At 37.3% G+C, this 17,092-nt stretch overlaps 1 protein-coding gene across 8 annotated transcripts in view; it reads right to left on the minus strand.

The window, feature by feature from the left end:
- LOC121328701 (inositol 1,4,5-trisphosphate receptor type 1) overlaps positions 1–17,092 on the minus strand; it is a 166,723-nt gene that overhangs the window by 22,044 nt on the left and 127,587 nt on the right. For 6 of the 8 annotated variants that reach the window (XM_041273674.1, XM_041273672.1, XM_041273671.1 and 3 more), the window contains 7 exons: positions 16,669–16,818; positions 15,939–16,046; positions 14,574–14,805; positions 10,357–10,479; positions 2,717–2,892; positions 1,333–1,497; positions 221–410 (listed from right to left, as the gene is read on the minus strand). In XM_041273674.1, coding sequence (XP_041129608.1) covers positions 221–410; positions 1,333–1,497; positions 2,717–2,892; positions 10,357–10,479; positions 14,574–14,805; positions 15,939–16,046; positions 16,669–16,818 — 1,144 coding nt within the window. The remainder of the gene's footprint in view (positions 1–220; positions 411–1,332; positions 1,498–2,716; positions 2,893–10,356; positions 10,480–14,573; positions 14,806–15,938; positions 16,047–16,668; positions 16,819–17,092) is intronic. The other 2 variants (XM_041273673.1, XM_041273670.1) reach the window with 1 other exon arrangement.

Here is a 17,092-nt window from a genome sequence, read left to right on the forward strand (position 1 = left end):
CAATTAAATTTAAGGAATTTGATTACACATGATTCCATACTGTTAAGTACAGATTTGTCATCTATCTTTTATGCCCTCAAATTTTACTTGCACACAGTGTAGGTACAAGGGTGAAAAATAGGTTATACATTGACCAAAGATGAAATTGACAGAATGCCCATGTCCAAATTGGCTAAGCAGTACCCACCCAGCAAGCAGCAAGCAGCAAGCTGTTCTTTACCTAGTGTTTTGTTGGGTATCCTGTCCACTACCAGGATAAAGTCGTCTTTGAAGAAGATGTAGCCAACTATGGAGAAGAGATAGACGAGGATGAGGGCGAGCACCGCGGTCAGGACGATTGAGCGGCCATTGCGAGTGACACTTTTAATAACGTTGAGCAGTGTCTCCTCCCTGTAAACCAAATCAAAGAGCTGGGGAGAGAAAAGGACCAATATTTATTTAACTGTTCAGCACAAAGTAACTTTACAGAAACACTACCCATAGAAAACCAAATAAATACTGAAATATGCCACACATTAAATTTGTTTTCTGTAAGTCAGGAGTTATCTTTCCTATAACACTAGAGCAGCCTACAGTTTTGTGTGGAAATATCTTTCCTAGATCAGTATGTGGGCATTAGCAGGCATGCTTTTCTTCAAGCTCACAGAATCCACACGGGGCTAGGCAGGTTATGGGGAATGAGTGTTACAGGAGGTTCAGCCCTTAAAACTACGGATCGGAAGTTCAATAAACCGCTAGACACATTGTGAATACGACAGGCAGCCCCCTCAACACCGGCCCACCTCAGGTTAATCCTTTTAGTTACCATGTTACATTTAACCCCAGCAAGCTTGGTCAATTGGAAGCATAGAACACTGAGGGATGAGACTATGGTAACCGCTTATAATAAAAAAAAAAAAAAAAAAAAAAAAAAAAAAAAGATGTGAGACTTCAGAAAACATGCGACATTGTGACGCTATTGTCAGCACTCCTGCTGTATTTCATAAGCTAGTATATTAGTCTTTAGAGTCTGCCAGTCCAACACCTAAAACTCCACATTATAATAAAAATAACAAAAAAGATAAACTCACACAGGTGAACGTTTTACACACATCTGACATATGTATATTATGGTACATAAATGTGTCTGCCCAAATTCTTCTGAGAAGTGCATATTTAGTGTATAGGATTTATTCTTGTAGTCTATGTCCATAGAAAACTGAAGTCTATCAAACTGCATGGAATACCATGTCCAAAACAAAACAGTAGGTTCAACAGTTTATAGTTAAAAGGAAGGAACTAGAGAGAACACAGAGGGCAATGCCAGTGACGCTCAACCAGTGCGGTACCTACCAGCAGACTGTAGAAGAACACGTGCACAAAGACCCCCAGACTGCAGATGATCAGGTACAGGAGATGGTAGAGGAACTCCACATCCAGGATCATTGCCAGATACCCACGCGTAAACGTGCCGCGATTCCCAACAAAACTCATCAGGAAGATCACTTTATTACAAACCTGAGGAATTGAACAGTCACTGGGTCAGGAACGGCTACAAAACACTTAATGCATTGGGGAGGCACACTTGCACAGTGTTAAACACAAACCGTCCCTTCTCCAAGCTCTACAACACCGCCGCTCGACTTCTTGCTGTATTACAATATTTTTAATGGCCATTACTACCTAAAATTTGCTAAGTGATCGTTTGACAGACTATTCAGTCAACTTTTAGTATTACAAAACCAGTCACAAACCACATAAGTACACAGGAATCCTCAAAGTAAACAGCAGAGTTGTTTTATTACTTCGGCAACATTAACAGTTTGATTTGACAGTTTGAACATGAATTATTGAAACTATAGGTCATTATACTCAACGTAAGTTCACTAACATGGTAAAATAGTAAACTACAAAGAAATTGTCAACAGGTTGCACAACAATACAAACATTAAATACATAAAAAATTAACTTTATTTACAATACAAACAGCACCACCCCCTACTTTCCAATCAAATGCATTTACATAGTTATTAGAATACAGATCTAGATGGTTTCAAGGAATATACAATAAAAAGACACATGTACTGCATAATATGCGAGTCCACAATAGATTTAGAAACACAAATACGACTTAATCATTCATAGCTTCTCCTTGTAAGATAGTTAAAGGAAAACGTTTTACCTGTTCGGCCTCACACATAATAAATATTTAAGAAAGAAGTTACCTTACAGCCTGTTAAATATCTGTTCATTTTAATTAATTTGCATTTTATTTGTGCTGTATTGAACTACAGCAAAGCCTGAAAGTCTTTCACAATCTCTCACTGCTACAGGAGTGGCGTGCAACTGTTTAGTGGCAAGAAGTTCCCTTTAGAAAATGTAAACAAACAGGTATGGCAACAATGCAGGTTAAAACTAACAGTGGAAAATGTCACTCATGAATCAAACTAAAACTGGATTGCATGTCCCATTACTTTCAACCAAACCCAAAATGTGATTGATGAATGATTGAAAAAAAAAAAAAATCTAAAAAACTTTAGGGCTGAATAAAATTGAGGGCTGTAAAGTTTCATTTAATGTAACACCAACTCTGTTGGTAGGAATTTGGTGACACATAACATTAACCTCAATAAGTACCATTACATAAAGGAAAGTATCAGGACGTGTAATATTTAAATGGGAAGGAGGCAGGGTGATACAACGGAAACACAGCTTTAAAAATGCCCCGAGCACTTACATTAAAAGCACCAAGCAGGAACAGGGTTGGCTCCAGACCAACGGAGAAGATAAGCCGCAGTATTGTGGAGGCTATGAGGGCTCTGATGCCATGGGGCTGCGGAAGCACGATCACAATGGCCAGCGATACAAACATAGCCACCCACAACAGGGCAGATAAACGAGGTTCGAGCGTGCCTAAAAAGCAAACAAAAACACAGTAAAAGACCAGCTGCATAATCAAAAAATAAAAACATTTGTGCTACTTACTATTCATCACATTCAGATGAATCAGGGATTTATTATTATGCATTGTCAACTGTGAAGCATCATTTAAATAAAAGACCGATTGGAACAGGCACAGGGTAGGGTTTTCTCTGAAAACAAATTCCTTTATTTAAGTAGGTTAAAACCAGAGAGATCAAGTTCTCTTTAACAATGAAGACCTGGTCAAAAAGGCTCTAAAAATATTCAGGAAAAAAAATACAAATTCGCATCAAAAACAACAATGCATACAGACAATTACATCTCATACAAAACAATCAATTATTAAACCAATTCAGTACAGTTACAAGATATGGCTACAAATCTTAGCAAAAACTAAACTAGTTCTTTTCAAATTGTTTTGTAGAGCGTTCCAACTATCTGTTGTCATATAGCTTCGGGGCTGACCGCACAGCTGCGATGAAAAATGCGTGCATCAGGCGACAATTATATTGACTGCTTTAAGGGGGGGAACAAAAGGGGACAGAACAAGTGACTCCAGTTTTTTGCAATAACCAATTACTTTGATCTGCTGAACCTGCCAGTTTATAGTTGAGACAGCAGTAAAAGTAGAGCCGCATGACTGCCCATTTTCAAGTCTTGACAATATCATGAGGTGCCAGTTACATAACATCTGCACTAAAAATACCTTCCACTTAACAGATTAACCAAAAAAAAAAAAAAAAAAGCGGTCAGGAAATATTCAAATTATGGGGCTTCGGGAGTAATTAAACAAAGCTTTTAATTGAAAAGACGTCAGATTTGCATGGACATTACAAAATCAACCCCTGCTGATCACTCTCACTCAAAGGGTATTGCTTCTCATGGTAAAAGCAACTAACTTAACAAATGGCTTTTGCTGAAACTGACCATCGTTCATGCAATTGCGAGCATTTACCTTCCCCTGATAGAGGAGTCCAGAGACAATATATGAAATTTACATGGAGTTAAATTTAAATTCCACTAAATCTTACCTCATTAATACAGTATGTATAGCTCGGATTTCTTACATTTCCCATTATAAAAGACCCATAGTAATAGTAATTATATAAAGTAGGGACCACCTTGTTTGGATTTTTCCCATGCATTTTCAAATTAATTTGTATGTGTATATGTAGAAGTACATGTAAAGTGTTTATATCACATAACCTAACAATGAGACTCCTAGGCTTCAATCTATTAGTTCATTAAGGAATGTTGCCATTCCTGATGGCAAAGTTCCCATTTCTTTTGTTTACAAAAGTATACATTTTTTACATCCTGAATGCTTTGTAGATAGGTGGCATCTCAATTTTGCAGCATTAAGAGTTTAGTTTGACACAACCTCCTGACAAAATGCCCTGGGGCTTGTGTCGTCCTCTGATCCAGGAAATGCAAATCCCAGTGCTGGTCCTGGCAACCGTTACCTCGTGTAGCAAATTAATCTATCCATTTCCAACGTAACGTATTGCTCACAGAGTCGCCAATATCTACTGCATACCCGTAAGAAAAAAAAACAGATAAAGGGGATAAATGCAGACTACATACATCTCTTAATTATATATAATAATGTGGTTAACTCTAAGGACTGAGCGTTTTTCAGTGGGATGCTCCCCCAGGACCAGGGGCTATACTTATCAATCGTGAATAAACACATTACTTAAAATGCATCGTACGCAGTTTAGAATGTTCACATGCACAATTAAATTCTGATTGATCAATCCTGCACAAGGCACTCATACGCACGATTAGGGAACACGTGTTAGTAAATCGCAATGTCACTAAAATTGTTTGCACGTGGAAATTTGCATTTAATACACCCCTGTATAGCATTATATGGTAGATGTACTGTCACTGTTCTCTCCGCGAATGCCCACACCGTTGTTTTGAAGAATAAATGACTCGTGGGTTCCACCTGGCCATTAAGCCTCAGCACTTGGTATACGGAGTCAGGCGTCACATATGAACTGCACACTGAGTGGTACAGTCTCCAGTTCACAATTAAATTCTTTCATGTCTGTGCTTTGTTATTTGAGTGCAGTCTATTGCCCCAACGGTACTGGAAAACCCAGCAATTAAATGAAAATCCCTTTTTATTTCAATCTGCTGTCCATCAGTATAAGGAAACTGAATGTACCGAGGACAAAAGGCAATGGAGTCCAAAACCACTGGCATCAGTGCACTAAGAGGCTTGTGAAATGCTACTTATGTCTCCGCTCTGTCTTTGAAAGGTACTAGTGACCAAAAAGCCAAGAGTTGATGTTAACTGCAGGACTTGTATATGTGCAAGAATGGGATAAGTACGCTTGGCTGGTCTGTGTAGCTTAGGTCCCAGTATATTGCACAATTCCAATAGTACTTTCTTGGGAAAGCTGTATCATGTAAAGTGTTTTTGTGCAATAGTCTCTTTCGACAAAAAGCAGCATTAGCAAGATCTTCCAAAAGGGCGAGATTTACAATTCTGAGAATTTATAGTGAAAATGTTTACGTGTTAATAGGCTGCACATCTGTTTCTACTTAAGATTATTTTGCAATTCACAATGCATGACAGAAAGGACTAACATTGTTTTCTATTTCGTTTGTAATACTTGTGGTGGTGATAATCAATACCGATACCACGGCGTGGATGATAATTACAATATTAGGTTAATTATATAGGCATGTCAAATTTCAGTTAGACAATTGTTTTTCATTATGCAGTGAACAGTGGGTCAATTTTTTTTCTTGCAGTATTATCATTCTAACACAAGGAAACAGTTGTACTCACAGTCCATAGTGTGCGTGAGTCTTCAAACATTTCCACACAAAGTTGTATGTTGATAAATCTCATACTTTGTTAGACTAAGCATATGCACAGTTTAGAATGAAATTTGTGCATATGCACAATTGATAAATACAGCCCCAGGTTTTTTTTGGCTGTAGTGGACTCTTCCCATAAAAATAATAAAATTACTGGAAATCTATTTACAGTAGCATCTTGGAACTGGTGTTAATCCCCCCCCCCCCGAACACTCTGTGGAACATTATAAAGTACTTCAGAAACCATATAAACACTGCTGCTTTTTTTTTTTTTAACATGGTATTTTTGTTATCATCATGTATTCTGCTTACAGATATATTTTATGTATACGTATTATTCAATGACCAGAAGGACATTACAATACTTTCTGAAAGTTTTATTGTGACATATTAATGTTTAGGCAATTTACAAGGCATATTTGTTTTCACCTGTGTGACTGGAATGACATACACTGTCAGGGTCTTTATAAGCACTGATGGTCACTACAATTATTTTCTCAAAATAAATACTTAATTCATTACATTATCAGTAACAGAAAAAAAAAAAACATACCTCAAACTTAGTTCATGAAATAGTATCTACTTATATCCACTCATCTTGATAATTATAAATGTTGGAAAAACACACACATTAAAACATGTGACAGAATAAATATTCTAATATAACTAAGTTAAATATATAAGATTTACAGTGTTCACATTTTTTTTCTTAGCTGTAATCAAACTTGTGTCATGTCGTTTTCTGTGCTGTCGAAAATGTTTCCGCCCTTCAAAAATGACGTCTCTGACATCACATGAAAAAACAAAACTTGTGTTAACAAGCTGTAATGCTAATTATGGAGGCCCAGCAAGTCAAATAAAGTGCATTTATTGTGTTTACCCAATCATGGGCCCAGAATGACACTTCAGTATGATCGTGTTTACACCCACAATCTGTTTGTTGTGTTGCTTAGAACTGCGTAACCAAATTTTTGGGAGTGGTCTGCAGATCACCTGGAGTCCACATTCATTTATACCTGGACACATTGGATAAGCAGTGATTGCTCAATAAGAACTCTCTTCTGGGAGTTTTATAGGAACTCTAAAGCCTCGTGTTCTGTCTCTTCAGTACTGTAAATGTCTCATGTTTTCAATGGCTTTCTGCTCTTACAGGGAATCACTGGAAGTGTGACAACGAACCACCTTCAAAGAATGACCAAAATGTGTCCATGAATACCTTAGAAGAAAAATGCCATTCGAAATAATATTAAACACATGTTTACTATAAAATATTTTATACAGGACAAATGCGAGACCTTCGAAATGATAGCTATTAAATATCAGGTAACGTTCACTAGAATTATTCTATTAGCTTCATGTACGATGTAGAAACATAAGAAAAAAAAAAAAAAAAAACTTTTCTGGCCGTCTTTTGGAAGCAAAATTTGTAATGGGAGCAATTTACTATTTATTCATTTATTTTAAAAAAATCACCAGCCAGTGACTCAGGGATTTGAGGCATATGAACATGTATAAGTGGAATGAGTCATCAAAACCAAACCACACAATTAAGCAGAAATGGCAGTCTCTGCTTGACTGGTGCTCACGACTGAACAGGATTATTGGAATTATTAACTGGATGTTATATTAAATTACAACAGTGTTACACCACAACAGAATTTCACATAGAAAGTGGTGCATAAACATGGCATTTCCTCATGAAAATAAAACATTGAGTTAAATGAAAAGCTAATGTATCAGATGATGCAAACATGTCTTTGGTTTAACATGTTCAAAATGACAAATCAAATGGACCTTAACTAGCATCCCCTGGCTTTTCAGTTTGACAAGTGTTATGTTGCGTGCACTGACTGTATAATAAAACAATAAGGTTTACTGAAGACCAAAACATTAATAACTGACCGCTCTGCAGTATGTTTCATGCATGCACATTTACTCCATAAAAGCATGGGAATGCCAATACAGTGCTCCCTAGCTAATATCAGTAACAGGATTCAAAAACCACCCCCACTTCCTGACTGGTGCGTTGCTTATGAATCACCCTGTATAACCTGCCACTCTTGAGGAAAAGTATAGTAGGGAACCAAAACTGAAAAAGAACACAGCAGCACGCATGTGGGGTGCAAGGCCAGCACAGCAGTCAGGACGGCAATGATTTGATATAGAAGTGAGTCTGTAAGGGGTTCATTGTTTTACAGCACTCCCTGGCTATTACATTCAGCTCTGCCGGACACAACCCATGTCCCCCAGTAATAGCCAATTCAGTGTGACGCTAGGTCACTGGGCTGTTTCTAGACAGCCTGGTTCCCTTCCCTAGATCCTACAGTTTCAAAATCCTACTACTGATAACGAGACAAAATACTAGGAATATTACAATGACTATTTGAAAAACAAAAACAAAAATCAGTGTTCACTATATAGCAGTTTAAATTTGTCTCATCTCCTCTATATTTACAGCATTATCAATCTAACCCTCATCTCCTTGGGTGTTTAAAAGGGTGAATAGACCCGTAATAAATTTAAGATTTTCAAGAGTTTCAATATCTAGATTGAAAAGCTTTACCAACTGGGTGCTTTGTGACTAAGGGAGAACAGAAAAATATATAATTAAAAAAAAATATTTTTTTCTCTCGTCAAAAAAACGCAGCAAGACAATTAAAGAACCAGAAATTGTCTGTATAATGTTAATGTTTCTACTAAAAAAAAAATCTGGTAGAAACCCAGACTAGGGTCAGGCTGCACACAAAAAAAAAAAGAAAAAAAGAAAACCTAAGTACACAACTCCCGCTGACTTCCTGTCGGGTCTTTGTTACTGGAGTGCGATGTCATTCGGAGAGATGAAGCAGCTTTAACTGGTTCCACAGCCCCGGAGGCAGCGGCAAAAACTAATTCCTCACACTGCACAACAAATCAAAAAGTAATCTTGCTGTTCACATTCTAAAAAGTAGAACCTACAGCCTTGGATTTTATACAGGAGCCTGGGGCGGGGAAAATACATTCTATAAAGGAGAAATCACAGAACATATTAAATATAAAAATAAACAAATCTATAGTGGAAGTCTGAATGGTGTTAGCTGATAAATTAAGTAACACCACATTTCAAAAGATGAGTGCAGTATTACATTTAAGATTTAATTGGAAGATAACCAGCCTGATTAGCCACAAGATTGATTAGCACTACTCTTAACCTTACTGGTAAAACATTATTTAAAACATGTGTCGGTAGCATGCATTGTAGACATAGCTATACATTCTAAACTCTATACATCATGCTTTTAAATTGCCATGGTATTTAATCAACAGCATGTACAGATTAGTAAAGCATAAGAATTAGCAATTAAATCTTCTTCACCATTTGAAAATCATTCTCTGGATAAATGTCAAAAAGCAAGTGTGACAGACAGATGGGGGTATGTAGACACAGACTCACATTTATCCCCAGAATCTAATACTATCAAGTTTGACAATTGGATAAGCGGTTTGCTAGATATATGGACAACTGTAAAGCATGACATTCAGTTTGTCGAAAGTTTACGTTCCCCAAATTATAGGAAAACACCTTTTGAAGCAAAAAGTGTTGCTTTTGTGGAAGAAAAAAAAGAGTTACATTTTCAGCATTTTTTTTTTTATTTAACAAAAACTCCAAAAATGCTAATTAAAGTATTCATGCCTCAACAGACTTTCTCCAAGCGTAACGACTATCCGCATGACCAAATAGCTCGATTTTTGTTTCACCACTCCAAAAAGTATTTTACCAGAACTCGCATCCATTATTCAAATGCTGTTTTGCAAACTTTAAACTATTGTCCTTGTGGTGTTTTCCTAAGAGTGTCTTTTTCCTTGGCCTACGACCATTGAGACCTCCACCATGTAATACTCGACCTGTGATTGAAATGGAAACCTCAGTCCCATTTGCAGCCAATTCACTTTGAATATTTCGCATCAATCTCACAATTGTAGTTGTTTGTGGTGAAAGAAACCTCTCTTCCAGACTGAGGTAGCGTTGAGATGGCACCATGAGTCTCTTACTTCTTGATAACAGAAACAATGGCTGAAATTGGGACACTCAAATGCTTGTAAATCTTGTATCCTTCTTCAGCTTTCTGACAATAAATAATTTTATGCTTAAGGTCTTCAGATAGCTCTTTACTTTTTCCCCATATTGACTTATTGGTAATGACAGCAATCATTCTATGCCCAACTCTTTTACTCTCCAAGAATGTTCACCTACAATCCAGCATTTTCTAAAATTAGGTTTCTAGCACCTTGTAGACAATGCTATCATATCAGCAAAGGGTATGAATATTACTGAATCAGCTTTTGAGTTCTGCAAAAATTGCTGAAATATAAATTGTAACCATATATTTCTTAACTTTTTCCTCATCCATCCATTTCCTACAAAAGATTTTTCCAAAAATTCTTGAGAAATTACACATTTCCATTGGGGTATGTACATTTTTGACTACGACTGTATGTACTTATAACAACATTCACTACATCATCTTTGCATCCCCAGCAGGGGGATAATACCGTTTAGCCAATCATCCATGTCCAGTACTAGCAAACCCTATGCCGGCACTGTAAGCTAAAGACAGATTAGACACACTGTAATGCCGTTACCTCCTCGAATGCCCTCCAGGGGGTAGAAGAAGGCCACCAGGAGGTTCATGAGGACCGCAAGGTTGAAGGAAATGCTGCTCCAAAAGGACATGTTTCTGGAGCACCAATACAGCACTGGTTGAGCTGTGGAGCATAAAATAGGGAATAAAAGCACCAGGCCACAAACATGAGGATGCACTATACAGTAACAGTGAGGAGAAACCGTATTTTCATATAAGATGCGCTCTCATTTTATATATATATATATATATATATATATATATATATATATATATATATATATATATATATATATATAACACACACACCCCCCCCATGATAGTTTGGGAGTTTGCCTTTTCATTGGTCTGTGTTGCAGTGTGTTGTGTTGAGTAGAGTCTGTACTTGGTGGAAACTATTGGGTCCTGCAGTCTTTAACCTGTGCCACAAACAAGCTAAATCTTTCAGCCACTTACCTCTTATTAGATTTATTAACATTCAGTACAAAGCAGCAGCAGCAGCAGCAGCTTTTCATCTAGTGTTTGAGATAGCTGCACATCCCATACTGAAGTATACAAGTAAATAACCAAAATACCTTTAACAGAATTGAAAGGGGGACCGGTGATCGTGGTAAAAAGCAGCATTTTTGTAGTTTGACCCCGTTTGCACAGAGGGCACATCTAGGGTATGCACTGTGGTTGCAATAGCTGAATACATAGTAAAATTATTTGCTGTTGTATTAGTCCCTTTGTTTCAGGAGCTTTACATGTACAAAGACAGACTATTAAATATTTACAGTGTAATAAACATTCCATCAACAAACACTGAGGAAGCGTTGTTACCACTTTGGTACCAGAATTTACTCAACAGAACACACTACAAATACAGGCCTGCTTTGAATAAGAAAGAAAAGTAACCATGATCAGACTAAGAACACACAGTGAGAGGGTGTGGTAAAAAGTACACAGAGCAAACATAATTCCACTTATTATCCAATATGTACTTCACTTCATAGATCTCACAATTCTGAATGGAATTTATTTTCTTAACTAAAAACTAAGTTCACGCTGTACCAACTGACGATTTTCCTCTGACTGGTGTGTTTCCAATGTTGATCCGATTCCTTCGTGCAACCTGTCGAAGTTGAATCAGCAGTGTAGCATAAGGAGCGCTTGATTAGTTTTCTGTATTAACATCTTTAAATAAATACCAATTGAAAATAAAATCACTTATCATACTGTGTACGTTTCTCAGAATTGAGATCTACAAAATGGCAATACATTAGAAAATATTACTGGAATGTATTTGTTTGCACCACGTACTAAAAATCTACAGTATTTTTACAATTATGCACAAGCAACTACAATTGTAAACTTGATAACCTAAAAGATGACCCAGGAACCAAGACAAACACTTCCTAATAAGAATCTTTGCTATTAGGGACTTTTTTGTATGCAGAAGTATTTTTTGTAAAGGGGAAAGGGTTCACGTCTGTCAGTCATTTCAAGCACCTATTTATAAAATTGCATTCTTTCACAGCCGGCACACTGAAAACAGTTTGTTTGGCGGATGCTATATGAAAGCAGACAATGGTTTGCAAGAGGGGATTTTTTTGAACAACACACACACACACACATGGTGTATGTGCATGACGTTACAGCAGAGCGAATGCAAGTGCACTTCTTAGATTGATTCATATAGATAACTAGATCACGTGTCCAAGCATGAAACCGCAGAGTGCTATAGTAAAATCCCCCAGCAATAACAGTACTGACTAAAATGAGTCCATTCAAAAAACCACATCCCCTCAGCTGGTTCAAAATAATGAAATACTGCATTCTATAGAAAAAAAAATCCTGGTCTACCAATAAATTGCAAACACTACGCAATGTTCATGTAGAACTTCAATACCCTCAAATCAGAATTCCAAAAGGCACAAGTTGACTACACTGAAGAATATCAGTCTAGTTGAACTGGTTTCTTATATATCTCATTCTATGCTGTGAGTAGTGTTGCTACACATACTGGGGGTGTTAACCCATTCTTGTTGAGGATCAGTCTATAATAAACATTGGATGGCAATGGATTTGGTGTTCTGATCCAAGATCCCCTTGTAATATGGGTTCTTATTTTCAAACGTTATGAACTAAAAAGGGTTTAAGACCAGGGTAAAGCAAAACACATAGTAAGAGGGGGGGAGCTCACATTCTATTTCATTCAAATTAATTAAAGCCTTGATCAGACTTCCATTTTATACAAAAAAAAAAAAAAAGAAAAAATTGTTTAATATATATTTGGATAGCTATAGAACTTTGTCCGCCCACACAAACCTTTGCTATCCATCACCAGAACAGATGTTTTTGTGATCAAACAACAGATTCCAGATTGCTTGTTCTGAGGTCTGTGTGGAGCAAGCTGTTCCATGATTACAGACACCGTTTTTTTTTTCTGTTGCGACAACTTGTGCAACTCGCCATTCCGTGCGTTCAAAATTCTGGATACTGTCCAACTAATAAGTTTACATGCCACTGCAACAGAAACACTCAATGACGAGTCCTCTATCAGTCCCAGGCATCTGCCTGCTTATCTATTTTTAGAAATCCAAAAAGAAACTTCAATGACAAGCGTGTCAATTAGAAGTCTCAATGTCTCCAGTCCATTTTGAACAAGACCGATTCAGTGAATCTAGATATCCTACCACCACCTGTTAGAAACAAACATTCGATACCCTGGTACTGTACGAGTATACATGGACTTTCTAATGGTTTGGGTAAAACATGGAAATCAGGAAAGGAAAACAAGTTAGCAGTTCACATTAAGACAGCAGTCCAGAATAAGCAGTAAGCATGAAATAGCTGCAAGGCTTAGACAGTCTATATTCATGAAGATGAAAGGGTGAAGCCAATACTACATTCTACAGCTACCCTCTATGCTACAGTTCAGCAGTTAAAACCAATCCTGATGGTTCGAATGCCAAAAGTACTAGAATTACATACAAACATTTCAACCAGAAGTACTGATCAATGCTTACATTGTAAGACCTGTGTTTTAGAAAAGATTTAGAATATTAAAATCAGGGGTGGTGTTGGCCATTGTCCTTAAAGTATTAAATATTCCTTAACTGTCGCACTGAAAAGAAACATGCAGATTCATTATGCACAGGTATGAATAGGTTTCTTATGTGGTAAACAGACTTGGTATCTGGCTTATCAGTGTCAATTTTTTTTGAATTATAGTAACTTCTGTCATTGCTATTTCCAGTGTATTTTAACTAAGGTTTCAGGTAAAAATCATGTAATGTTTCCAAAAGATAAACAATATACTTGCATTAATAATAATTCTTCTTATGCATTAAAATATGCCTGTACAGGCTTAAAACATGTACTGCGATTAAAGCAGCACGCCACAAAAACAAATAAATAAATAAATCACCTGTAAAACAAGACAGACAGACAATCTTTAACAACACTGAAGCAGGACCAAAGTACCATGATTCAGAAGATGCACAGGCTTTGGTCAAGGCTTTGGATCAGAATGGAATATCCAATACTTGAGCCACTTGTATCATTTCTTACAAACTGGTGTTCTTTGGTGGCCATTGGACATTGCAAGACAGATTATAGTCCAATTAGTATGGTTGCTGCAACAGCAGCTTTATTTGGCATATGTTATGGTGTAGGCAGCAGAGTTGACTGTCAAACTGTTGAAAGTAGTAAGAGATGCTCAAAATGTTTTTTTTTTTTTTTTTTTTTAATTTTAACCCGGAAAACATTCGACAGTCAGTCACCTAGGCCTTTATACTGATATCTCAAAACCCAAATGCTTCATCCTTCGCCGAACAAAGGAGTTTAAAAGACAGTTTTAAAGAACTAACAGTATTTGGCTATTGATTAAATGAGAACTTGAACGACTTGTGACTCACTTAATGACTTTAAAAACAGGTCTTCGCCACCTATGTCTAAAACCAGGTTGGGTGGTTAGTGTTGCTCACTTCAGTTGCATGAAGACTCACAACCTGTGAATAACCATCCAACACAAGTAGAAATAAGCGGCGAGCACGACAACTTCTACAAACACAAAGACACCGCTCAAGATTGCACATGAGCAGGACCCACTCTTCAGATGTTAAGAAATATGCAGGGAGAACAAACGTACACAAGAGGAACCAGGGGGAATGGTTAGCAGAAAGCGGCAAGCACACAGACCTATATTATTAGAGAGTTACTTGTAAAACGCACAGGGAACCGTGTTTGTGTTACCAACAGCCTCTTGTGTACCTCGCAGCTTCTTCTGCCAGTTCATCTCGTTGAAGAGGTCCTCAGACCTCAGAAAGAAGTCATTGATCTTGCTACCCTGCTCGTCTCGTTCCGTGCTGTAGTACACACGCAGCTTCGACTCTTTGGTGAGGAACTCACAGATATTGGGCACCGGGAACACAATCTGCTCCATGGTGCGGTCATGGCGGACAATCTAGAGACAGAAAGTTCAAATGAAAAAGAAGTGGGAGCAGGATGTCTACTGCCCCTTTTATCCCACTTAAAATCTCCTAAAGTTGCGAAACATATCCTCAAATTACATCCTAATTAAATATATGAACAACATTACAATCATTTTTTGGAATGCAGAACTCTGTCGGTCCGTCCTCCCTCCCCTCTGGCTGCAATGCCTTGCTTAAAAGGGAATAAATTAATTTTAAATGCCTACTGCTGTCTGTTAAGATCTGCTTTTTTATTTATTACTGAAATTGCAAGCGTTAGGCTGAAATGAAAACGAATATTCTACCTGCTCTGTATGTATGTTAGACAAGATAAAAATAAATGCATTTTAAATCAACAAATTGATACGCCTTTATATAGTTGCATTTTAACTTGCAAGTATAGCTTTTAAAAGTGTGTTATTAACATTCATGGTTTTCTTTTGTACAGTTAAAGTGACAGCATCCATTACAACTGTAACAATTGTAACTACCAATAGAGAGATATTGGCTGGCTGTATTTTGAAGGAGTTTAATGGTCTGCATATGGCCAGAGGTAAAAACAATGGATGTGAAACTGTTTTTACTATACAACACTGGTACCTGAATTTGACTGGAGGGAAAAATACAAAAACAGCTGTTTAGCAACTGTAAATAAACTCTGGTGTATTAAACTGATCAAAAGGTTGCCTAAATACTACAATTAAGAGAATAGAGACACTTATGCATTGCATGTTTAAACTTCTCAGAAGGACAGTTCTTTGAATAACCTACTGTAGATCAATTGGATAGCTAATGTCTGTGGTCCATCGCTGTGCCTGAGGTTACAACCATGTGCAGGACAACGTAAAACAGACAACACTGGTAATCGAGTTGATTGAGAATCATAGAATACAGGACAACACCAATTAAGACACTAATTCAAAGTTCTCTCTATACGCTGGAAACTTGACCTCAATATGACAGCCCTATCTGGTCAGAGGCAATGGTCTCTTGATGCTTGTGTGTGTTAGGTCTAAAGCGAAAGTCACACCTTAAGTCACAGGGCAAAGTGTAGGTTAGCATTATATTTTGGCAGATGTGTTTCCTGAACGCTGTCAAGCAGCAGCACTGGCTCCACTGTACTCGCCTCTATCTGGGCAGTGTGTTTGGCGTAGAATTCTAGAGCTTCATCTCCTTCTCCATTCTGACCTCCAGGCTTCAGCATGTGCTGGAGCTCCTTATTGTGCCGAGCCAGCTGTGGTCAAAAACAAAAAAAGCACTGCTTGAGAAATTAAGATGGAAGGCAGTCCTCTGCCAAAGAAGAGGCATGTACAACAGAATAGTTTTAAAAAATATGAAACAAAATCAGTAATATGGCCAAAGATTCAAATAAAATGGCAGTGAAATTAAACAGCTGTCATGGAATGTTAGGAAGAGAATCCCAGAATGCAGCCGTGCAACACTGCTTCTCTGACTCTGTATTGACCATACTGGGGTGTTCCACCAGGGCTTATGTATTGACCCACTTTAAAGATTACTACATACAAATACAGGAAAAGGTCAAAATATTGTGCAAACGACAAGTTGATAAGCGTTAAATAAAAGTTTCTAGTTTTAATAAAACACTGAAAAGGGAAGATTGCCCAAATCACATTCTGTAAAAACTTTTGCTTACTGTCAAAAACAACTTAATTCACAGAATAATGGATTGTTCCTTGTAAGAGAAAATCAACTTAAAACACAAATATTTTAATGTAACAGAGAAAATATTAAAACAAGAATGGGGAAATTAAAATCTCTTAAGATTAAAACTACTCTTGACACAAGCAGAAGTGTTTATTGTCCTGCCAGGTTAACATCCTGCTGCAGCGCATTACCTGATGTGCCAGTATATAAATATTGTGCCCCACGTTCCTGGGAGATGCAGCGTGATCCTCTCCATTTTCATCATCTTTATCATCCTCATCATCATCACTGTCCTCAAACTCCACCTCTCCTTGGAGGTAAGCCTTCTTTATCACCTCCACCTGCAACCCAAAACACACCGTTACCCAGCGTGACCAATACACACTACAAAAACGAGCTCCTCGAGCCTCTCTCTATACGTCTAGATCTCAGCGATTCAAAATGAATGTTCTCTAATTTTGAATAAGCTAAATAAACAAAAATTGGTACCCCCATCAAAATGACTGATTAAAAGAAAGGAGAGAAGAGAAAAATGTGTGTTATTTCAGACATGATTTATGCATTGTTTTCCTTTGAACAAGATTTGTTTAGTTTAGATATTTTCAGTGTTAAGGT

Source organism: Polyodon spathula, chromosome 16 (assembly GCF_017654505.1).
Source record: "Polyodon spathula isolate WHYD16114869_AA chromosome 16, ASM1765450v1, whole genome shotgun sequence".
Taxonomy (NCBI): domain Eukaryota; kingdom Metazoa; phylum Chordata; class Actinopteri; order Acipenseriformes; family Polyodontidae; genus Polyodon; species Polyodon spathula.